Below are 16,502 nucleotides of genomic sequence, written 5' to 3'. Positions count from 1 at the left end.
TCTTTGTACTCCCTCATCCCAAATTACTATGGGTCTGTTCGCTTCAGCTTATAAGCCGGCTGAAAAGCTGAAACGGCTGATTTATTGTGAGAGGAAAATACTGTTTGATGGCTGATAAGCCGGCTGAATAAGCTGAAGCGAACAGGCTGTATTTATTTTAGATTTTTTTCAAGGTACGAAGCTTCTGCAATGCACATAGATAAATTTGACAAATAGTAAATTTAGGACGGAAGGAGTAATAAACAAATATTAATGAAGACCGATGTAATTTTTTTTGTAAATTCTAAAGCACTTTAGCAAATTGTAATAGTGCGCATATATACCTGGTGATCCCCCCACCCCCCCCCCCCCCCCTCTCTTTTTAGTTTTTTTTAATTCAATGCAATCAGTTGTGTTTTATCTAGTGGGTCTCCCAACCATTCTAGCAGAATACGATGATGCATGTTGCAAAGGGCAAAACCACACGACCTCTAGATAAACTAGCAAACAAAGTTCAACTGGCAACTGGTTTTGGCAACATCGCTATACAAAATTGGCACGTAGCACGCACAGGGAGATCGTACACAAGCTTTCAAGCTACCCATGAGACAGCAGTCCAGGACAGTTGGCTTTTGGGAAAACCAAGTTCACGTAAGTGGCTTCACTTGCCCAGATGAGTCAAGATCCTGCTGATAAGTGCCTCTTTCTTACCAGAGATGGGGAGGTCATGCGCGGTTAGGTACGATTTCAACTCCACGACTGTCATGTCCTTCAACTGCAAATGACAAAGACATATTTTTTTTAGAATTTGTAGAGTTTCACATGAATGGTGCTGCTTCGAAACCCAGCAGGTAGAGCAAGAAAATCTATCGTAGCCAAACGAGGAGTGATCTATGAGTGCAGCTGCAGTATAGCTCCTTGCTGTCATGTTAGCTTAGGATGTACAGAGGCTTCATTTTAGGTACATAAATAGTTGAATTTTGTTGAGCATGCCATTTCTTATTGGCATTTGCAGAAAACAGGTGGTCTCTAAATGCATTGGCATATCACACTGACATGTTATATGTTGAATTCTGTTTGCATATAGACTGTCATAACTCATAGGAGAACGAGAACCTGCCAAATAAACTTTAGCATGTGGGTATATATAATCTTCGGAAGACGACGTGACTACTTACCTTTCCATTATCTGCCAATTCCGCCCAATCATAAGCTGCACTTTTCAGCGAGGCTGCATCAGTGATTGCCTTCCGCTTCTTCGAAGCGTCACCACGGGAAGCTTTTGCTGCTGCTGCTTCAGCCTCCTCTTGGTCATAATTTTCACCATAGACTGAAGCCTTAAATTCATCAATAGCTTTAACAACTCCTGGCCTGAGATAAGAATGGCAAACGAACATATTGAGCTTCAAGTTCAACTACATCCCACACAACGCACAGACAGGGTAACATGTGACTACTGCATATTGCTTTTGTAGGGGATACAGGCATATCATTAGCTTATTTAAGCATGAAATATGCCATTTCTATTTTATCTTTCCGTGTCATGTTTAGCATGCACAAATGCCAAGAAAACAAGTACCTAGCCAAGCCTTCTTCATCAGGCAGGGTCTCATCCTTTATATCTGGCATCTCATCTTCACCTAAAGCTAAGGCCTCCAAAATCCCATAGTGTCTTTGCAAAGCTGATTGACATCAAAGAAACAGAAGTCACGTCAGATAATTTAGGAAGTCAGTGATGGTGCAAGTTAATGAACATGTTATAATAACATCTTGATGCTCCGTGACATGTTAGCCCAAAAGGCTATAGGGCATGTACAATAAGCAGCATTTGGCCATGGAGCATTTATGTAAACTAGAATAAAATCTGTGCTTCGCATTGGCAGACAACTCTACATTAGAGAGACATCTTGTAAATGTAATACATTTCAAAAAAAAATATTGGGACAGTCCACAGTGCAGCACAGGGGCAGCGCACCTTGGAGGCCAAAAATACAGCTTAACGTTAGTATCGTCAATTATGACTTCATAGCTACTTACCTGGGTTAGCAAATTGGCATACAGAAAAATTCTTCAGATCAATGCGTTTCAATAGACTTGATGCTTTCTTGATTTGTTCATCCGTTGCACGTGGTGCTTCATCAGAAGTCACATGAACCTGCGAATCAAGGTAAGAATGTAAGATGCTTATCTTATGGCGGACGGTAAAGTGTAAAAAAATGCCAGTCCTTACCTCTTCAGGATATCTTATATCGTCGGAGTATGGAAGATAGATCATGTGCATGCCAGGTGGCTCAACTTGACCAGCAGAGGAAGTAACTTCTTCCTGTATTTTTTTTACCCCCCGAGTTCATTTGGAAAGCAGGTCTATGTTAGCAAATCACATACAAACAATTCATGTCATCTTATAAAAATAGATTTGTATAATGATGTTTTGCAGAACCCCACTTTTTGGGTTTATTAATCTGACCTACAAATATACATTCAGGTAATTAGTAGAATGAAAAATTAGAGCAAGGTCATTTTGCCTGGTTACTACCCATCTTCCAGACATACATCGTGCCATGCTATAAGCTCAAGCAAAGATGCAATCAATGATTCAATTCAAATTGACAGAACTGATGAGCGAATTTTGTTAGTGCAATTGGCATGACGTGCAGTACTCAATAATATTGATGTAACATTATCATGGTGGACGAACTAATACTGTGTAGCAGCTACTGTTTGTGCAGTAAATGTAAACATGGAAAGAAAGTGTCCCTCACTTGAGCAACAAGGGCCACAAGTTGTGGTCGAGTTGGATTCCCATAAAATGCAAGCGCAAACCTGAAAGCATACATATATTTTAAGTTGTTAAACATGGTCGTGTAGACATGCAAAACCTGAAATTTACATTGGTAAAATAAGCAACTTTCTTCTGTTAGGACACCTCAGCACATTTGCTGTTGTGCAAGAAGTGAAGGCTCCCTTGCCTTAGCTTGCCCACAAAAAGGTTACTCATCTTTAAGAGGGCCTCCACTAGCAAGGATTTCCTTGCTTAGTAGCAAAGGTTGGGCTAAGCAAGGCAAGGCATGGAAATTGAACATGCTGAACCACTTATCTCCTGAGACTCAAGAGTTGAATTGGCATGCTATTGCAAGACACAGTGCCGACCATAGCTGGTGACTATGTTTTACTGTGCATATATATTACATAATTGCAAGCTATGGCCAAAATGTTACATGAGAGCTAAAAAACAATTCACAATGAACTGTGATGATTTAAGGTAGCTATAGCTACATTGTAACTGTCAATATTTTCTTGCATTGTATTTTCTTTATATAGTGGTCACAAAAGGTTGAAGGAAAATATAGGTGATGGCAACTAACCTTCCAAGGCGCAACATTGAGCTATGTAAAGCAACAAAAACGCGTGTGCTTCCAAATATATGCTGCATCAGAACATATGGGGTAAGTCTGAGTATCTGGCAAATGCATCCTAGAATAAAATATTAATACATTTAGAAGCTCTGAGCAAGAGCGGGGAAAAGACAGAAATAAATACCTATCGCATAACAATCCTATGAAAACATCACTTCGTTTTTACTGCATTTAGAGAACTGGTTAAAATCAAAAAACTTTGGTTGATGTATAGCCTTTAGTTCTGTAGTATTATCAGCTCCTGTAGTCAGGTCTTGTAGATATTCTACATTATTGTAATTTTATTCCTGTAACCTTTGTACATATGCCATGCATTTACTAAATTAATCTACAGCCAGTAGGGTTCTAAAAAAGAGTATCGAGATATGACCAAAGGTTTAATTTGGTTTAAATTAGTAACTTACATGATACAAAGTGTCAAACCATGGTTGAAGGAAGCATGCATCTAAAGCACTGTGTCAAGTTGAGACTTCTTATCTAATCAAGATGCAAATATTGTCATTCAAAAACATTTGAAGTTTTCAGCTATTATATTATCTGCCTCAAGCTAGAGAAGACGGCATGGAGAATGACAGACATTCTCAGCATTAAGGATATAGCTGCAGTACTGCCAGTTCAGACTCTGACTAGGTAATGGTGCAATTCCGGAAGCATAAAAGGTAGTGTTACTACCTCATCACTGGGATAAATAAATGTTGATGGTCGCAAGTTATGATAATCCTTCAAGCAATCCAATGGCTTGAATCCTATAAGGCGAAGATGATGACTTGAAACCCTTTTAACCTCAGAGAGTTCTCGGACGGAAAATTTGACGACCGTGCTGCATGAATAGGGTAAGTACTTAAGATCACAAATACACAACAATGAGACCCAAGAATGTCTTGCTTGGTATGCATAGCACAAATCAATGGTGTTACAGTGCACAGTTTTCAATATATGAGGGTGCGGGTTGAGTTTTGGAGATGATTTGAGTATCATCTATGTCTGCAAACACGCCATACTCAACAGGAATCCATTTCTTCCATCCTGAGGCTGGTTCACATGCCAACTCCCAAGGCTTTTCTCAAATGGTTCATAATGAAAGTTTCTGAAGGAGTTTGAAACGAAAATCAATTTGTACAAGCATGCAGTCGAGCTTCCTTTATTATGTTGAAGCCAGCAGGCAGATAATACAATTCAACAGGGAAACACCACCCAAAATGAAAAATCAAACAAATACATGACAGTGACAGTGTGTTTCTTACTCATTGTACATCTGGAAACGCATCTGTGGATCCTGAAGTAGAGCCCCAGTATCATTGCATATGAAAGACCTTTCAGTCTGTATAAGGATTGTCGTTATATGTTTAAGAATTATAAAAGCAGGCATAAAGAGATTGCAGGGGATGAAATTTCACCAAAGCTAAGTAATGACATTATGTAGGCTCACCTTTAGTGGAATGTTACTGACTGAATCAAGCCATGTAATTGTCCCTACAAAAATAAGTAACGAGCATATACTTAGATATACTCGTAATGACATTATGTAAAGAAGCACAGAATAGACCAAAGTTAGAGCATGCCTGGAGTAGTAGGACGGGTCAGCGCATATGTATTCACTTCTATACATACATCATTTGTAATTGCAAATGAAAGAGTTTTTACTCTGCGCTTTTTCATCATTCTTTTTCTCAGTTGATCAGTCATATCCTCCAACCTTCAAAGACAACAATAAAAAATTATGTGAAAGTAAGAAATTATGTTCATTCAGAGGAAGCACAATCTTCCCAAATGATATTAGAGATCAACAGGCCAGTAGCATAACAAAGAATAAATACTTCATCAACATAACTTAAGTCTCCAAAACCACTACAGTACATATAATCATTTTTCATAGATGCACCAAGCAGATGCAAGTAATTCGAGTTCTATTATTGGTAGTTCATGCAAGAATCCCACAAAAATTTATGAAAACATTTATGTGCTCAAATGCAGCTCATAATTCTTATTCACCTTAGTACGATATACTCTCAATTCTCAAAACAACACATGGAGAACTCAGAACAAAAGTTCCCAACATGACAAACTTCATTTTTCTATGACGGGAAAGTCTAGAAATATAAATGTATACTTTTCTATGAAGGCGTGGTGCATATGGCTTTTTCCCCCTTTATTCTCTCAGTGTGTACACATGAAAGGGTGTTGTAATGTAAAATTATGTCCATTAATTCAAACGAATTGGCAAAGCTCTTGCGACCTGTTAAAAAAAAGAAAAGGACAAGTCCACACAGAAACAAATGCTAGTCAAATGTGATTGTGTAGAACAAGCTATCTCCATCCACAACTCAAGACTGAAAGGTTGTGCAAGGAGATGATAAGAATAAAATGCAAATCAAGTATGTATGACCTAATTAAAAAAAATCAAACAAGTAACATTTATGCTTCAAGAACAGTACTTTTCACCAGCAGATGGCAGATACTCCGTTATCTCAGCTCCATCCAGACCAATCAAATCCTGGGAAATCAGATCTACTTAGCAATTAACACTGAGAGGAAAGGAAAAGAATAATGGAATCTTACTGCATAAAAAAGGGACACGTTGAATTCCTCATCAGGCCGGCTCAGTGGAAGTAGCTCAATAGATAGGCCAAGATCTTGTGCATCCTGTAGGAAAGCAAGTACTGATATGGTAAATAGAGGATAAAAAATGAAGATAAAATTTCATTTTGGATATGTGGGTGCCGTGTAGTATGAAACAATACATATCTGCGATATAGACATACCTTTGCACGTTGTATTGTTGTCCTAATCATATCAGTCTTCACAGCTCCTGTAATAGCACTAAAAGGATCATCTTCATTGGTGAATATAAGCATTCGTTTACTGACAGTCTTCACAGATCTGGAAATTTTCAAAAGAGGAATGTGGATTCACTGAAGTCCAGACGGGTATCAAGAAGTGCGTTAAAAGGATGTCATAGCACTCATGGCATGTTACATTCTTTGTTACACAAATATCTACATCAACATTCAGCATAAACTGCTGCAACCTAGATTAGTTTGCACAGTGCGCATATTACTCCAGCTCCAGGAAAGGTAGAGGTATAAATCCTACAGAACATGTTAATAGCCCACAAGATTTATTAAATTATGACACTGCATAAAAGCAAAAGGAGGGAAGTGGACATACCCTTTGCGCAGCAGTGCTTGTGCAACCCAAAGAGCATTATAAAGGGTGTTCTCCCGAGATCCAGCAGTTATTCCATATCGACTTCCAATGTTGCTCATGAAAGAATCTGCCATAAGTTGAAACAAGCTTTAGAACCAGAAATAAAACAGAATTTTGCTGACTTTTATTTAATACACCAAGTATCTCGTATACTTCTTATCATCTTATGATACACCCATCAAATTTGTTCGTGAGGTCAAAACAAAATTAACTAGAAACCTGATGATTATGATAATATAGTCAGGGAGTACTGCTAAGCCATCACATTAGACTTAATTTTTAAGAACACAAAACCAACCTGATGTCAGATTTTAGATTTCTTTTTTATCACACCTTCTAGCCTGATTTAGGCACATATAGTTTGCTACACAAGTTAGGACATAAAGGTAAACCATAGAAGGAAACTACCTTCTCTGGTTGAGAAAGTGGGTGGAGACAATATTAGATATGTAGGGAAAATAGGAAGACCCAAACAGAGCAAAACTTATTATGAACCACATGTCCACATAACATTTAGTGTATAAAAGAAGCTTAGCATGCATTTCTCTCCAACTTTGACCATGCCTGACCAAGTAACAATTCATATAGTGGTGTCACCTTCTATGCAAGAAAAATCTTTAATCAGTTTTGCAGTGGGCCTATCAAGTGGATCTCTGTCTCCAACATTGTAAACATAAACACCTGCCAAATCCTGCAAATTCTTCTTCTCTTTCTGCAAGAGTTGTGAGTAAACTAGATCAAGCCACAAGGCAGCATACTTTGCAGTATCAGTGCATTGGTTCTACTTTATAATGCTATCATACACAGTTAATAAATAGTACAAGGAAAACAAGCACGGAGTGTTGCAGATTTGTCAAGAAATGACTAATAATCTAATATAATTGTGAATACTCAACTCATGCAAAGCCAGATAAGTATTCACCTTTCAGAAAACAATTGAAATGGAGCACGGTGTCTAGCTTACAGAACCTATCATTCACAAATCCCGACTCTGATTCTTTCATTATATACTGAATGCAACTGCAAGTTAATTGTATCACTGTAGTCTTCAAGTTCACTTCTTATTCAACAGGTTTAGTAACCATGCCTTAAAAAACGAGTACCACTGGGGGGTCACTGTGATGCATGCAGTCTGGCTATTAACATTTAAATTGGATATCCATAACCATGTGTAGATTTGTTCAAAATATACTATCATAATATCATATTTACTAGGTTCGTAATAAGTTACAGTAGAAACCACTAGTCAACTTTGTGTTCTGGACCTTTTGGGTATTGTGTTGGTGTCCAAAATATCACTTATTTTATTTGTGGCCAGGGGTAGCATACTGAGTAAAGCTGGCAACAGGCCAAATAGAATTATGACATAATGCACATAGAAGAATTGGCTACTAAGCTGAAACTGAAAGTCCTCCCTTTCTCCTCATAAATGTTTGTGAATTATGATAAAATGCTACAGTTTAGATAGAAAAATACATTATCTAACAAATTAAATCCCTAGAAACACAACCATAGAAAGCAATAAAACAAAGCTTTCGGAGTTGAGCAAGCACATACAGTGTTAAAGAAACATATTGCAACTTCATCATAGGATCTTCCAATGATTTGTGTCTTCAGAGACTGCGTAATGCAGTTAACTATGGTATGAAAATGTGTCTCCTGCTTTTCATCTGCCTGGAAGAAATCATAACAAAAGAATGCTACATTATGAAGTAAAACCATAAAAGAATGTTATGTCAAAACATAACCACACAATGTATGGATTACTAAATACAAGAAAAACAGCCAAACTCATACTTTTACCATAGCATCCCCCAAATCATGACTAAAACTAGCTTAATCCATGAGAAAGCACTCTAAAAGATAATGACATTAGCTACCTACTCCCCGCCCGTGGTCTTTAGTCTTTACACCCCCAAAACAGAAGTTAACTGTAACAGATACAAACTACTGGCAAGACTCACCAGAACAAACAGACTCCAAATTTTGATGTAGTGCTTGCCAAAAAAAACCTAGACCTCAATTTCGAAACAGCCACGCACAGCAAGAAAATGCATCGAGCTTGTCAAATTAGGTGGCAAGCAACCAGTGCCTCACCTGGGTAGTCGCGGGGGTGAACATTTTGGGTGATGCATCAACGAGGTAGACAACCATCTCTTTGTTTGCCTCCCTCTCCTGTTTCCCCGAGCAAGCAATCGAGTATCCACAAATCAAACGGCGTCACAGCAGGCGTGTTAAGCCAAAGATTAAAAAAAATGTGGACGGAAAAATAACACAGGGGCGGCGAACCTGCACGTTGTCATCGTCCTCGTCGCTGTCGTCGCGGAAGATGCCCTCGGGGTCCAGGTCCATGGCGCCGGCTGCTGAGCGAGGGGTAGGGACTTTGGGGGGCGGCGAGAGGTTCTGGAAGATTCTAGAAACTCGCTAGGGTTTAGGGGAGGGACTGCGAAAGGGAGAACACTAGGGACGCAGGGGGCGAGACGGCGGGTGCAGCAGCACAACGTGATGGGCCCACAACGTGCAAGAGGCAACGGCACACCAATTTAATGGGCCCATGGGCCATTCTCGGGGCTGCAGCGAGGCCTTCTAATCAACTTCCGCTAGTTTTTTCCTTATGGAAAATATCAGTTCCATTTTCATTTGCTGGCTGATCCAAACGGCTAAGCAGGTACTAACCAACACCCCATCAGCTAGTTTCACTGTACATGATCCGGACAAACTAAAGCTCAATTGGTGATGCTGCATCAGTGAGCAGAGAACCACATTTGCGCGTAAAAGTTACCTGATTCAAAGACAGGCATCACCTCACGCGGCTCAACAGGTAGACTGCAGACACACAGAAACACATCCCCAAACAAAGTTTCATTGATTGCCTAGTCTCCCGGCGTTTCCGGAGATACATTCGGCACTTAACCAGGCCCTGTTATTACAAACTGGCATCGTGCCAATGCTAACAAATTTGACAGGACCAGCGCAAACCAATCACACATGTTGCGCCAAGGTTTCGCAACTACATCAGACAATCCATAGCTCGCTCAATCTTTGTTCTCTTCTTCCCCTGATGGGTCAACCTTCGCTGCTGCTGATGCATAGCTCACACTGCTGTCCCTCATGTTCTTGCACTGGCTTGACTGCTCATAGCGAACAAAGCCAATCTTAATCTTTGTTGAGCAATGTTTCAACATCTGAAAAAAATTGATGCACACTGGATGAGAACATGGTAAAATAAAGGATAAGCAATAAGCATTAACTACCATAGCCAAGAAAGTCGGTTTACATACATGAAGGAAGACACTGATGGGGTGGCGTCCACATATGGTGTTCTCATACTCCTGCAGGTATTGTTTGAATGCAACAGGATCACCAGTCTCTATGATCTCCATGCCCATACGGTCCAAGGCCTCAATAGATTTATGAATGGCACCATGTTTCTTCTCATAGTATGTATAATTGAACCTGATGCGAGAAAGGGATCAACAAAATTTTATTTCTGTTTACTAGATGAAGAAAAAAAATCAACAACAAAGAAATCTTCATATGCTTAAAGAGGTAATAACAAGATCTTATGACTGGGCCCTAAGAACGCGTTGACTATGACCCCAAAAAACTGAGCCCAATCGACCATGGTCCATTTTCCCTACCTAGGTACATGAATGTGGTCAGGCTTTCTTTTAGCAGGTTTCTTTTTTCCTGAAATTGGAGATGGGGTTCTGGAAGGACAGATGGCTTCATGGGCAATGATCTTGTACCACGGCATTTTGCATTGGTTCTAAAAGAAGAGCAAATAAAAGAGCTGTTCTTGAGGCTCTCAAGTCTCACCAACAGAAGACCAATTTCAGTACAAGGGGCACTCTCTGTTGGAGTTATTGCAGGACTATTTCTACATTCTGACATCATTCTAGCACTACAGTTCAGGCTCCTGGGACTAAAAGATCATTATGCACTTATCCACCAATATGCTCCTGGGACTATAAGAAGCACCAATTGTTTTCTTTTCTCTGTCCACCAACTTAGTGAACACAGGTAAATTCTAGCCAAGTTTATTTTTAGTGCCTTGCCTTTCTTTAACGCTTTAATAGCACTAATACAAACCAGAACATGTAATCACCATAATCTAACCTAACAATAATGTTAATATATAAGTAAATGAGCCTTGGTCTAAGATCAAGACAAAACACTAGCTGGTCTGGACACTAAATTACAGCTTAGTTCAGCGTACCATCCCCAAACCTATGGACAAGCTAAATGGTTATACTGAACCATTGTTTGGTAAGAGAGGTAATTTTTTCACTACAGATCCGGCTGAGGTAGAGTTCTCATGGCTATTTGGGAATAGGGCATTATTGTGCACTGCCCAAAAAAATTTGTAGCAGCAACCAGTGTTTCTAAGGCATCCTTAAGGCGTTGCCTAGTCGACAAGGCGGTGGTGGCTCGCCTCGCCTAAGGTGTCGCCTTAGCCCACCTTATCCCGCCTTAGCCCGCCTAGGCGATAAGGCGGTGGTGGCTCACCTCACCTCGCCTTAACGCTTTAAAAACCATAGCAGCGACTGAGGACAAGCTGCATCTCAAGGGGACGGTGCTGTCACACCAGGTGAAGCAGAGAGTGCTGTGCAACAAGAAACAAGTGTGAGGAAGTAAAATGGGAATGCTTGGGGTTGTGTTGTAATGGGCTTGGCGTGGTACAAGAGTCATACCCTTTTGAGCTTAAATAGGGGAAGCTTGCAAGAGGAAAAAACAAGAAAGAAAATTGCAAGGTTTCCTTCCCCATCCTATCTATACTCCCTTGGCCCTTTATCAGTCCTCTCAATTTTCTATTTCCATAGTGAAATTACCCTAGTTATCCTTGTTGCCCTGAGATTTTTACAACAAATTATTGTAAGCTACAGGCTGCAACAACATGAGTATTGGACTACTGAAAACAGTGGCTCAAGAACGACAATGGCAACTGCTCTCTCTCCCGCCTCATCTGATATGAAGTGGCTGTTTCTGATGGCAATTAAGTGGTGCAGAGGGCAAGTGAGGTCAACCAGTAGGTCCGACATGCCGTACGCCATAGACATGCATGAAATGCACTCAGGATGTCCAGAATTCATAATCTTTCCCCATGATAATACGAGCATGAAACATGAGTAAGCAGACACATAAACGCTAATCACTTACCGGGACCCCCAATGGCAGAAGTCTGACGACACAGAAAAAAAGTTATTTGGATCATCAACATATTTAGAGAGCAGCTGTCCAAACATGGCTTCACTTTGGGAGCTAAGTGCGCCAACAAGGATAGGGACAACTTTTACAGTATGTCTGTCAAATCAACATAGAAAGAGAGAAAATGTAAGTATGTATAGACATGAGAATTTGGCTCCAAAGAAACTACTAAATGGGTCAGACATATTAACAAAGTATTTACCCTTGAAAGACTTTAGAAAGGTAGGGCAAATGCATTTCCATGCTATGTTCAGCTTCATCTACACTAAGATCCATAAATTCAAATTTTCCAGTAGCGCTGAGTTCCTCAATGACTGCAAAGGTGGAAACCAGTAGATTAAGATAGAATACATTAAATTTAAACTTTTTTGTGCAGCGGTTCCTCAGTATCTGGAAAATTAGTATAATAATGTACTAAAATGTTCACAAAGAAGTGGATTGGCCTCATTGAAAGGACAAACTCATCATGCATAATTAGAATGAATCGACACGGTGGGCTAAATAATCTATTCAAGGTCATCACAAGCTCAAGCAACACCTACTGGCCATATCAGAGAAATATCTAGAGATGTCTCATTATGCATGTTGATGTCTATATCTAGTTATAACAGTGATGAACCCCAGGATTATGTGGAATGTAGTTTTACAATCCCTGTAATACTGATCACATTGCATCCTATATTAGAACCAGGGAGCAGGCATCAATAATAGTACAAAGGGAATATGCAGGCAACACCATACACACGATACCATTAGCAAAACATATTATTCTTAATGAAAACTAGTTGATTGATTATGTATAATATGTACAGCATGTAATACAGAACTTGGCTGAAAAATGTCAAGCATCCAGATTGAGTCATCCACCTTCCTGGTCTACTGGCAAATCCCCAATTGGGGTGGAATAGACAGTAGCCCTGGTTAGAGCACATTTTGGAGTGTAGTAGTGATGGGAAGGGCCAAGAAGAAACACCCGAGAACTGAAACACATGCAGAGAAGAAAAAAAGATACTATATGGTTAGGAAGCATATGTACAGAAATAATTACAATAACCAATCATGCACATGTTTTGAAAGTTCCTAGAATGATGTCAGAGTGTAGAATGAAGCACATTTTTTTTGAGGGGTAGATGAAGTACATTTATGGAAACAACAGTGAAATAATGTGCGAATATCACTTCACTTCTAGCCTTTACCAATTACAATATACAAAGTAAAAGCCTGCTTGGTTGGCTCCCAATATTTGCCAAGCCAAAATGAGGGCAAGCCTAAGAATTTTAGCTACCAATTGGTTTACAACCAAAAGATTGGCATACCAATATTTGTAGCCAAAATCATGGCTAGCAACTAGAAACTTCTTGAAGCTCGCAAGAAGAAAAGGCATTGGTAGCCATATTTTGTCACCAAACCAAGTGAATACCAAATTTTCATGCCCTAAGTCTGGCCTTCCCTGATTTTGGCAAGTCATGATTTTGGTTGGCCGTGATTTTGGCTTGGCAATATTTGGAATCGAACCAAGCAGGTTATAATACATTGTATTTGAAATTTAACAATGTAAAAAACTTAATGTTTTGCATTGACTTGAAAACATGTGTGGCAATGATACAGAAGAATGTTTGCAATAAACTAACTGCTGTTAACATCATCCAAGTGACGCAAGTGGTACATTCTGGTACAGGTAATGAAAATAGTAATTTTACTCTCTAAAGGGGTTAGTGTCCCAGAGAGAGGACCAAATGCACTAGTGGTCAGTGGACAGTGCAGCAGCAACTTAAGAGGATAAAAATGGAATCCATTATATTGTTTGCATTTTATGACATTTGTTTTCACCTAAATGAAGGACCACTATTGTGTTGACAAGACTAGCTTTTACATAGATATGAAAACATCCATGACACTGAGCACTGATTGAATCAACAAGAGCATTGATTTGTTTTTAGAACTGGAGATATTAGAAGAAAACTATGGTAATGTGTTAGATAACTCACATGTTAGTCGGATCGATGTTGCCAAAGGCATAAGCTGCACAGCGCCCCGAGTATGAATAACCAGCATGGCTGTAGTGGTAAGTAAAGAATGTTACAACAGAACAGTAATCAGCATAAATCTAACATCCTACAATAAACACCAACTTACGGTGCAATTACAGCCCTAACATCAGGAGACTTGGTTAGACCAGCTGCCCCCAGCCAACCATCGAGTTCCTCTTCCAGCTTCCTGGCTAATTGTGAACATCAAGCAGTGCTTAGATTTTAGGATAGGGCAACCAAAATAGCAAAACCAAAGATTTAATCAAAAGGAGAAATAGTAAGCATTGTTCACATCCCTAAAAGTTAATCAACAAGTAGCCTCTGCATTTGTTCGCTGCATTGAAAAGAATACAGGACGCAAATGCTACAGTGATTAATTTCATTTTGTTATAAATATGATTAATGAACAGCAAAATACAATGTCCTGCATGCATCAATCATTGATGTCCTGGAAGTTTATAAAACCAGTGGCCTGGTACTCAATGTGTCACCCACCATGTAGTGATAAACTGATAATGCAGAACAATTAGGCTAATTATGTGGCTTCAGCACTAGTTATACCTATATGGCCAAGAACAACTATTTATAGAACGGACATTCTATAAAAAATTGCGGGAAGAAAATTTCAAAGGTGGCAAATGCAAAAATATGAATGTCATCTTGAGACAACTTTTGGGGCAATGCTAAAGTTGGTGAATGCAAAACAAAAAAGATGTAGTTCATCCTAGTCACATTACTTGTTGTTTTAGACTTGGATGCAAGAGCTGAAGAGGTAGATAAAATCACCATCCTACCCTCAATTAATGTTCTCTAAAGCATGCATGCATGGGGAAAGAAGTTCACAATGATGCAATCAAGGAAGGTAAGACTGGCAAAAAAATGGGCCACGCGTTCCTAGAAGTTGTAGAACAGGTATTTTAAAGAATGTAAAAGAGGCTAAAACAACAAGTAATTCAACCAGAGAGAGTATCACATTATTCCACTCCAAGCAAATAAACTGTCAGATAACTAAACGGTTACGGTTTTCTTCAATAATGACCAGTGTCGAAACTACATCAATTATGTAAATTAAGTGTTGAATAAGATCAAACAAGCAAAACAAGCAGCATCTAAAATGCAACAAGATAAAAGATTAAAAGAATTGCAAAATTGTTATTGTGGGGTCTGGAAGGTAAGTACCATTGTTTGTGTACCAAGAACCGGCATGCACAGCCCTTCTCACACGCTCCATTGATTGATTCAGAAATTGCTATCCAGTAGCAGAGCCTAGCACAAGCCAGAGGGGGCCGTGGCCCCTCCAACAATCAGCTGAAGTGTTCAAAATCTGAAGGAAATTTGGATTTGACTGTTCAAAGAACTGTAAACAGATCTATCTCCCATGAGAAAATAACTCTCAGTTAAGACAAATGTGTTTCATTTTGCTTTTTCCTTGTAATACTAGCTTCTAGGATTAAACAATTATTGTCTACAAAACAAGAGCCTCAACAAACTGTAACTGCAACTGGGGCTGGTAATGGTTAATTAATTTTTTAGAGCTAATTTACCATCCCTATATATCAAATTTGGGTACCTGAGATACCCTATAAAAAGCCTCGTTGATTGATACAATTTCTTATGTTGATCTATCCATTAGTGTTTTCAGAATTATTTACACCAAAACCAACTTAAAACATATTTCCCAGTGTGATCTGTGACAGAATCAGCATATGCGTGTTATTAGCTCTCCAATTTGTCAATTTAGGTTTACCACTCCAGTTTGGTCATGCCAATTCAATGTACAATTTAGGTTTACCACTCCAGCCGCCTCGACCCCGCCATGGAGCCCTCCCCCGACGACCCCGAACCGGAAACCCTAACCCAGCCACCACCATGCCTCAATCCGAGAGAGGAATGAGGAGGAGGACCCGCCTCGTCGCCGGCCGTCTACCACCACCCACCAGAATTGGACGAGCACGAACCGTCGGAGGAGAGAAGAGAGAGCTGTGGAGCAAGAGACGGCTGGGTCTTACCTCGCCGGCCTGTAAGAGAACGGCAGGCGCCCGGGTGAGCTTGGGGAGGGGAGCGTCGCCGTCGGTCTGGGGAAGCCTCGCGGTCCGGCGTTGACCTGAGAAGGCGACGGCGAGGCCACGGGCGCGGGGTCCCTGGATCCAGTGCAGTTATACTAGCTACTGCAACTTAAGCAGTTGCAAGATCTCAGCCATCTAAAGATCATCCAACGTGCAAAACAAATCAAGCTCCCTTCTCCTTCCTCTACTCCCACTCCCCACGCCTCCCTCTCTCCTGTCCAGGTGCTGCACCTCCTCCCTGATGTCTTCCTTGCCCAGGACCTCAGACATGCCTTAATTTAGGATGCCGGATGGGCACGATGCACACCTCGCCAGAGGCACAGGTGCACGCACGTCTCGCCACCGCTACAGGACTTGCACAACGGCGACGAATTGAACCGTGAACGCCACCGATCGAGCATGGTGAGGAGACCCGCGGCGACGGGCCGACGACCTTGTGGCTCTTGGCCCTGCATGTCCCTCTGTCAATTGCCGGCTCTGCGCAACCGGCGCTGCGGCAACAGGCGCGCTCCAGCTTGACACAGATTGTGCAGCTTGACGTGCTAGCAGCTTGCGATGAGACACAAAGCTTAAGCAACACATCGATCGGATTTGCT

The 16,502-nt window shown here is 40.4% G+C and overlaps 2 protein-coding genes across 3 annotated transcripts; both read right to left on the bottom strand.

Annotated features, from left to right (window-relative positions):
• Positions 1–442: 442 nt before the first annotated feature.
• LOC117844693 (ATP-dependent DNA helicase 2 subunit KU70) lies at positions 443–9,148 on the bottom strand. Its single transcript, XM_034725447.2, has 19 exons — positions 8,892–9,148; positions 8,700–8,777; positions 8,160–8,276; positions 7,200–7,314; positions 6,564–6,669; positions 6,158–6,275; positions 5,955–6,038; positions 5,831–5,889; positions 4,958–5,091; positions 4,825–4,868; positions 4,640–4,716; positions 4,068–4,215; positions 3,345–3,406; positions 2,742–2,802; positions 2,210–2,302; positions 2,017–2,134; positions 1,559–1,661; positions 1,158–1,350; positions 443–754 (listed from the first exon to the last, which is right to left on the bottom strand). Exons 1-19 carry the CDS (start codon positions 8,952–8,954, stop codon positions 641–643), a joined length of 1,887 nt encoding a protein of 628 aa, XP_034581338.1. The 5' UTR covers positions 8,955–9,148; the 3' UTR covers positions 443–640.
• Positions 9,149–9,449: 301 nt separating this feature from the next.
• LOC117844694 (uncharacterized) lies at positions 9,450–16,076 on the bottom strand. Of its 2 annotated transcripts, none has more exons than XM_034725449.2 (9): positions 15,850–16,076; positions 15,020–15,164; positions 13,947–14,031; positions 13,799–13,867; positions 12,678–12,790; positions 12,013–12,124; positions 11,763–11,906; positions 9,884–10,058; positions 9,450–9,787 (listed from the first exon to the last, which is right to left on the bottom strand). In XM_034725449.2, the coding sequence occupies exons 2-9, from the start codon at positions 15,069–15,071 to the stop codon at positions 9,638–9,640; spliced, it is 900 nt and encodes a 299-aa protein (XP_034581340.1). In that variant the 5' UTR covers positions 15,072–15,164; positions 15,850–16,076; the 3' UTR covers positions 9,450–9,637. The 2 variants fall into 2 exon arrangements, with proteins under 2 accessions (XP_034581340.1, XP_034581339.1); XM_034725448.2 differs by having other exon boundaries at positions 15,020–15,106; positions 15,850–16,073.
• Positions 16,077–16,502: the final 426 nt, after the last annotated feature.

Source organism: Setaria viridis, chromosome 2 (assembly GCF_005286985.2).
Source record: "Setaria viridis chromosome 2, Setaria_viridis_v4.0, whole genome shotgun sequence".
NCBI lineage: Eukaryota > Viridiplantae > Streptophyta > Magnoliopsida > Poales > Poaceae > Setaria > Setaria viridis.
The sequence above is the reverse complement of the archived record's forward strand: the minus strand, read 5'-3'. Positions and strand labels throughout refer to the sequence as shown.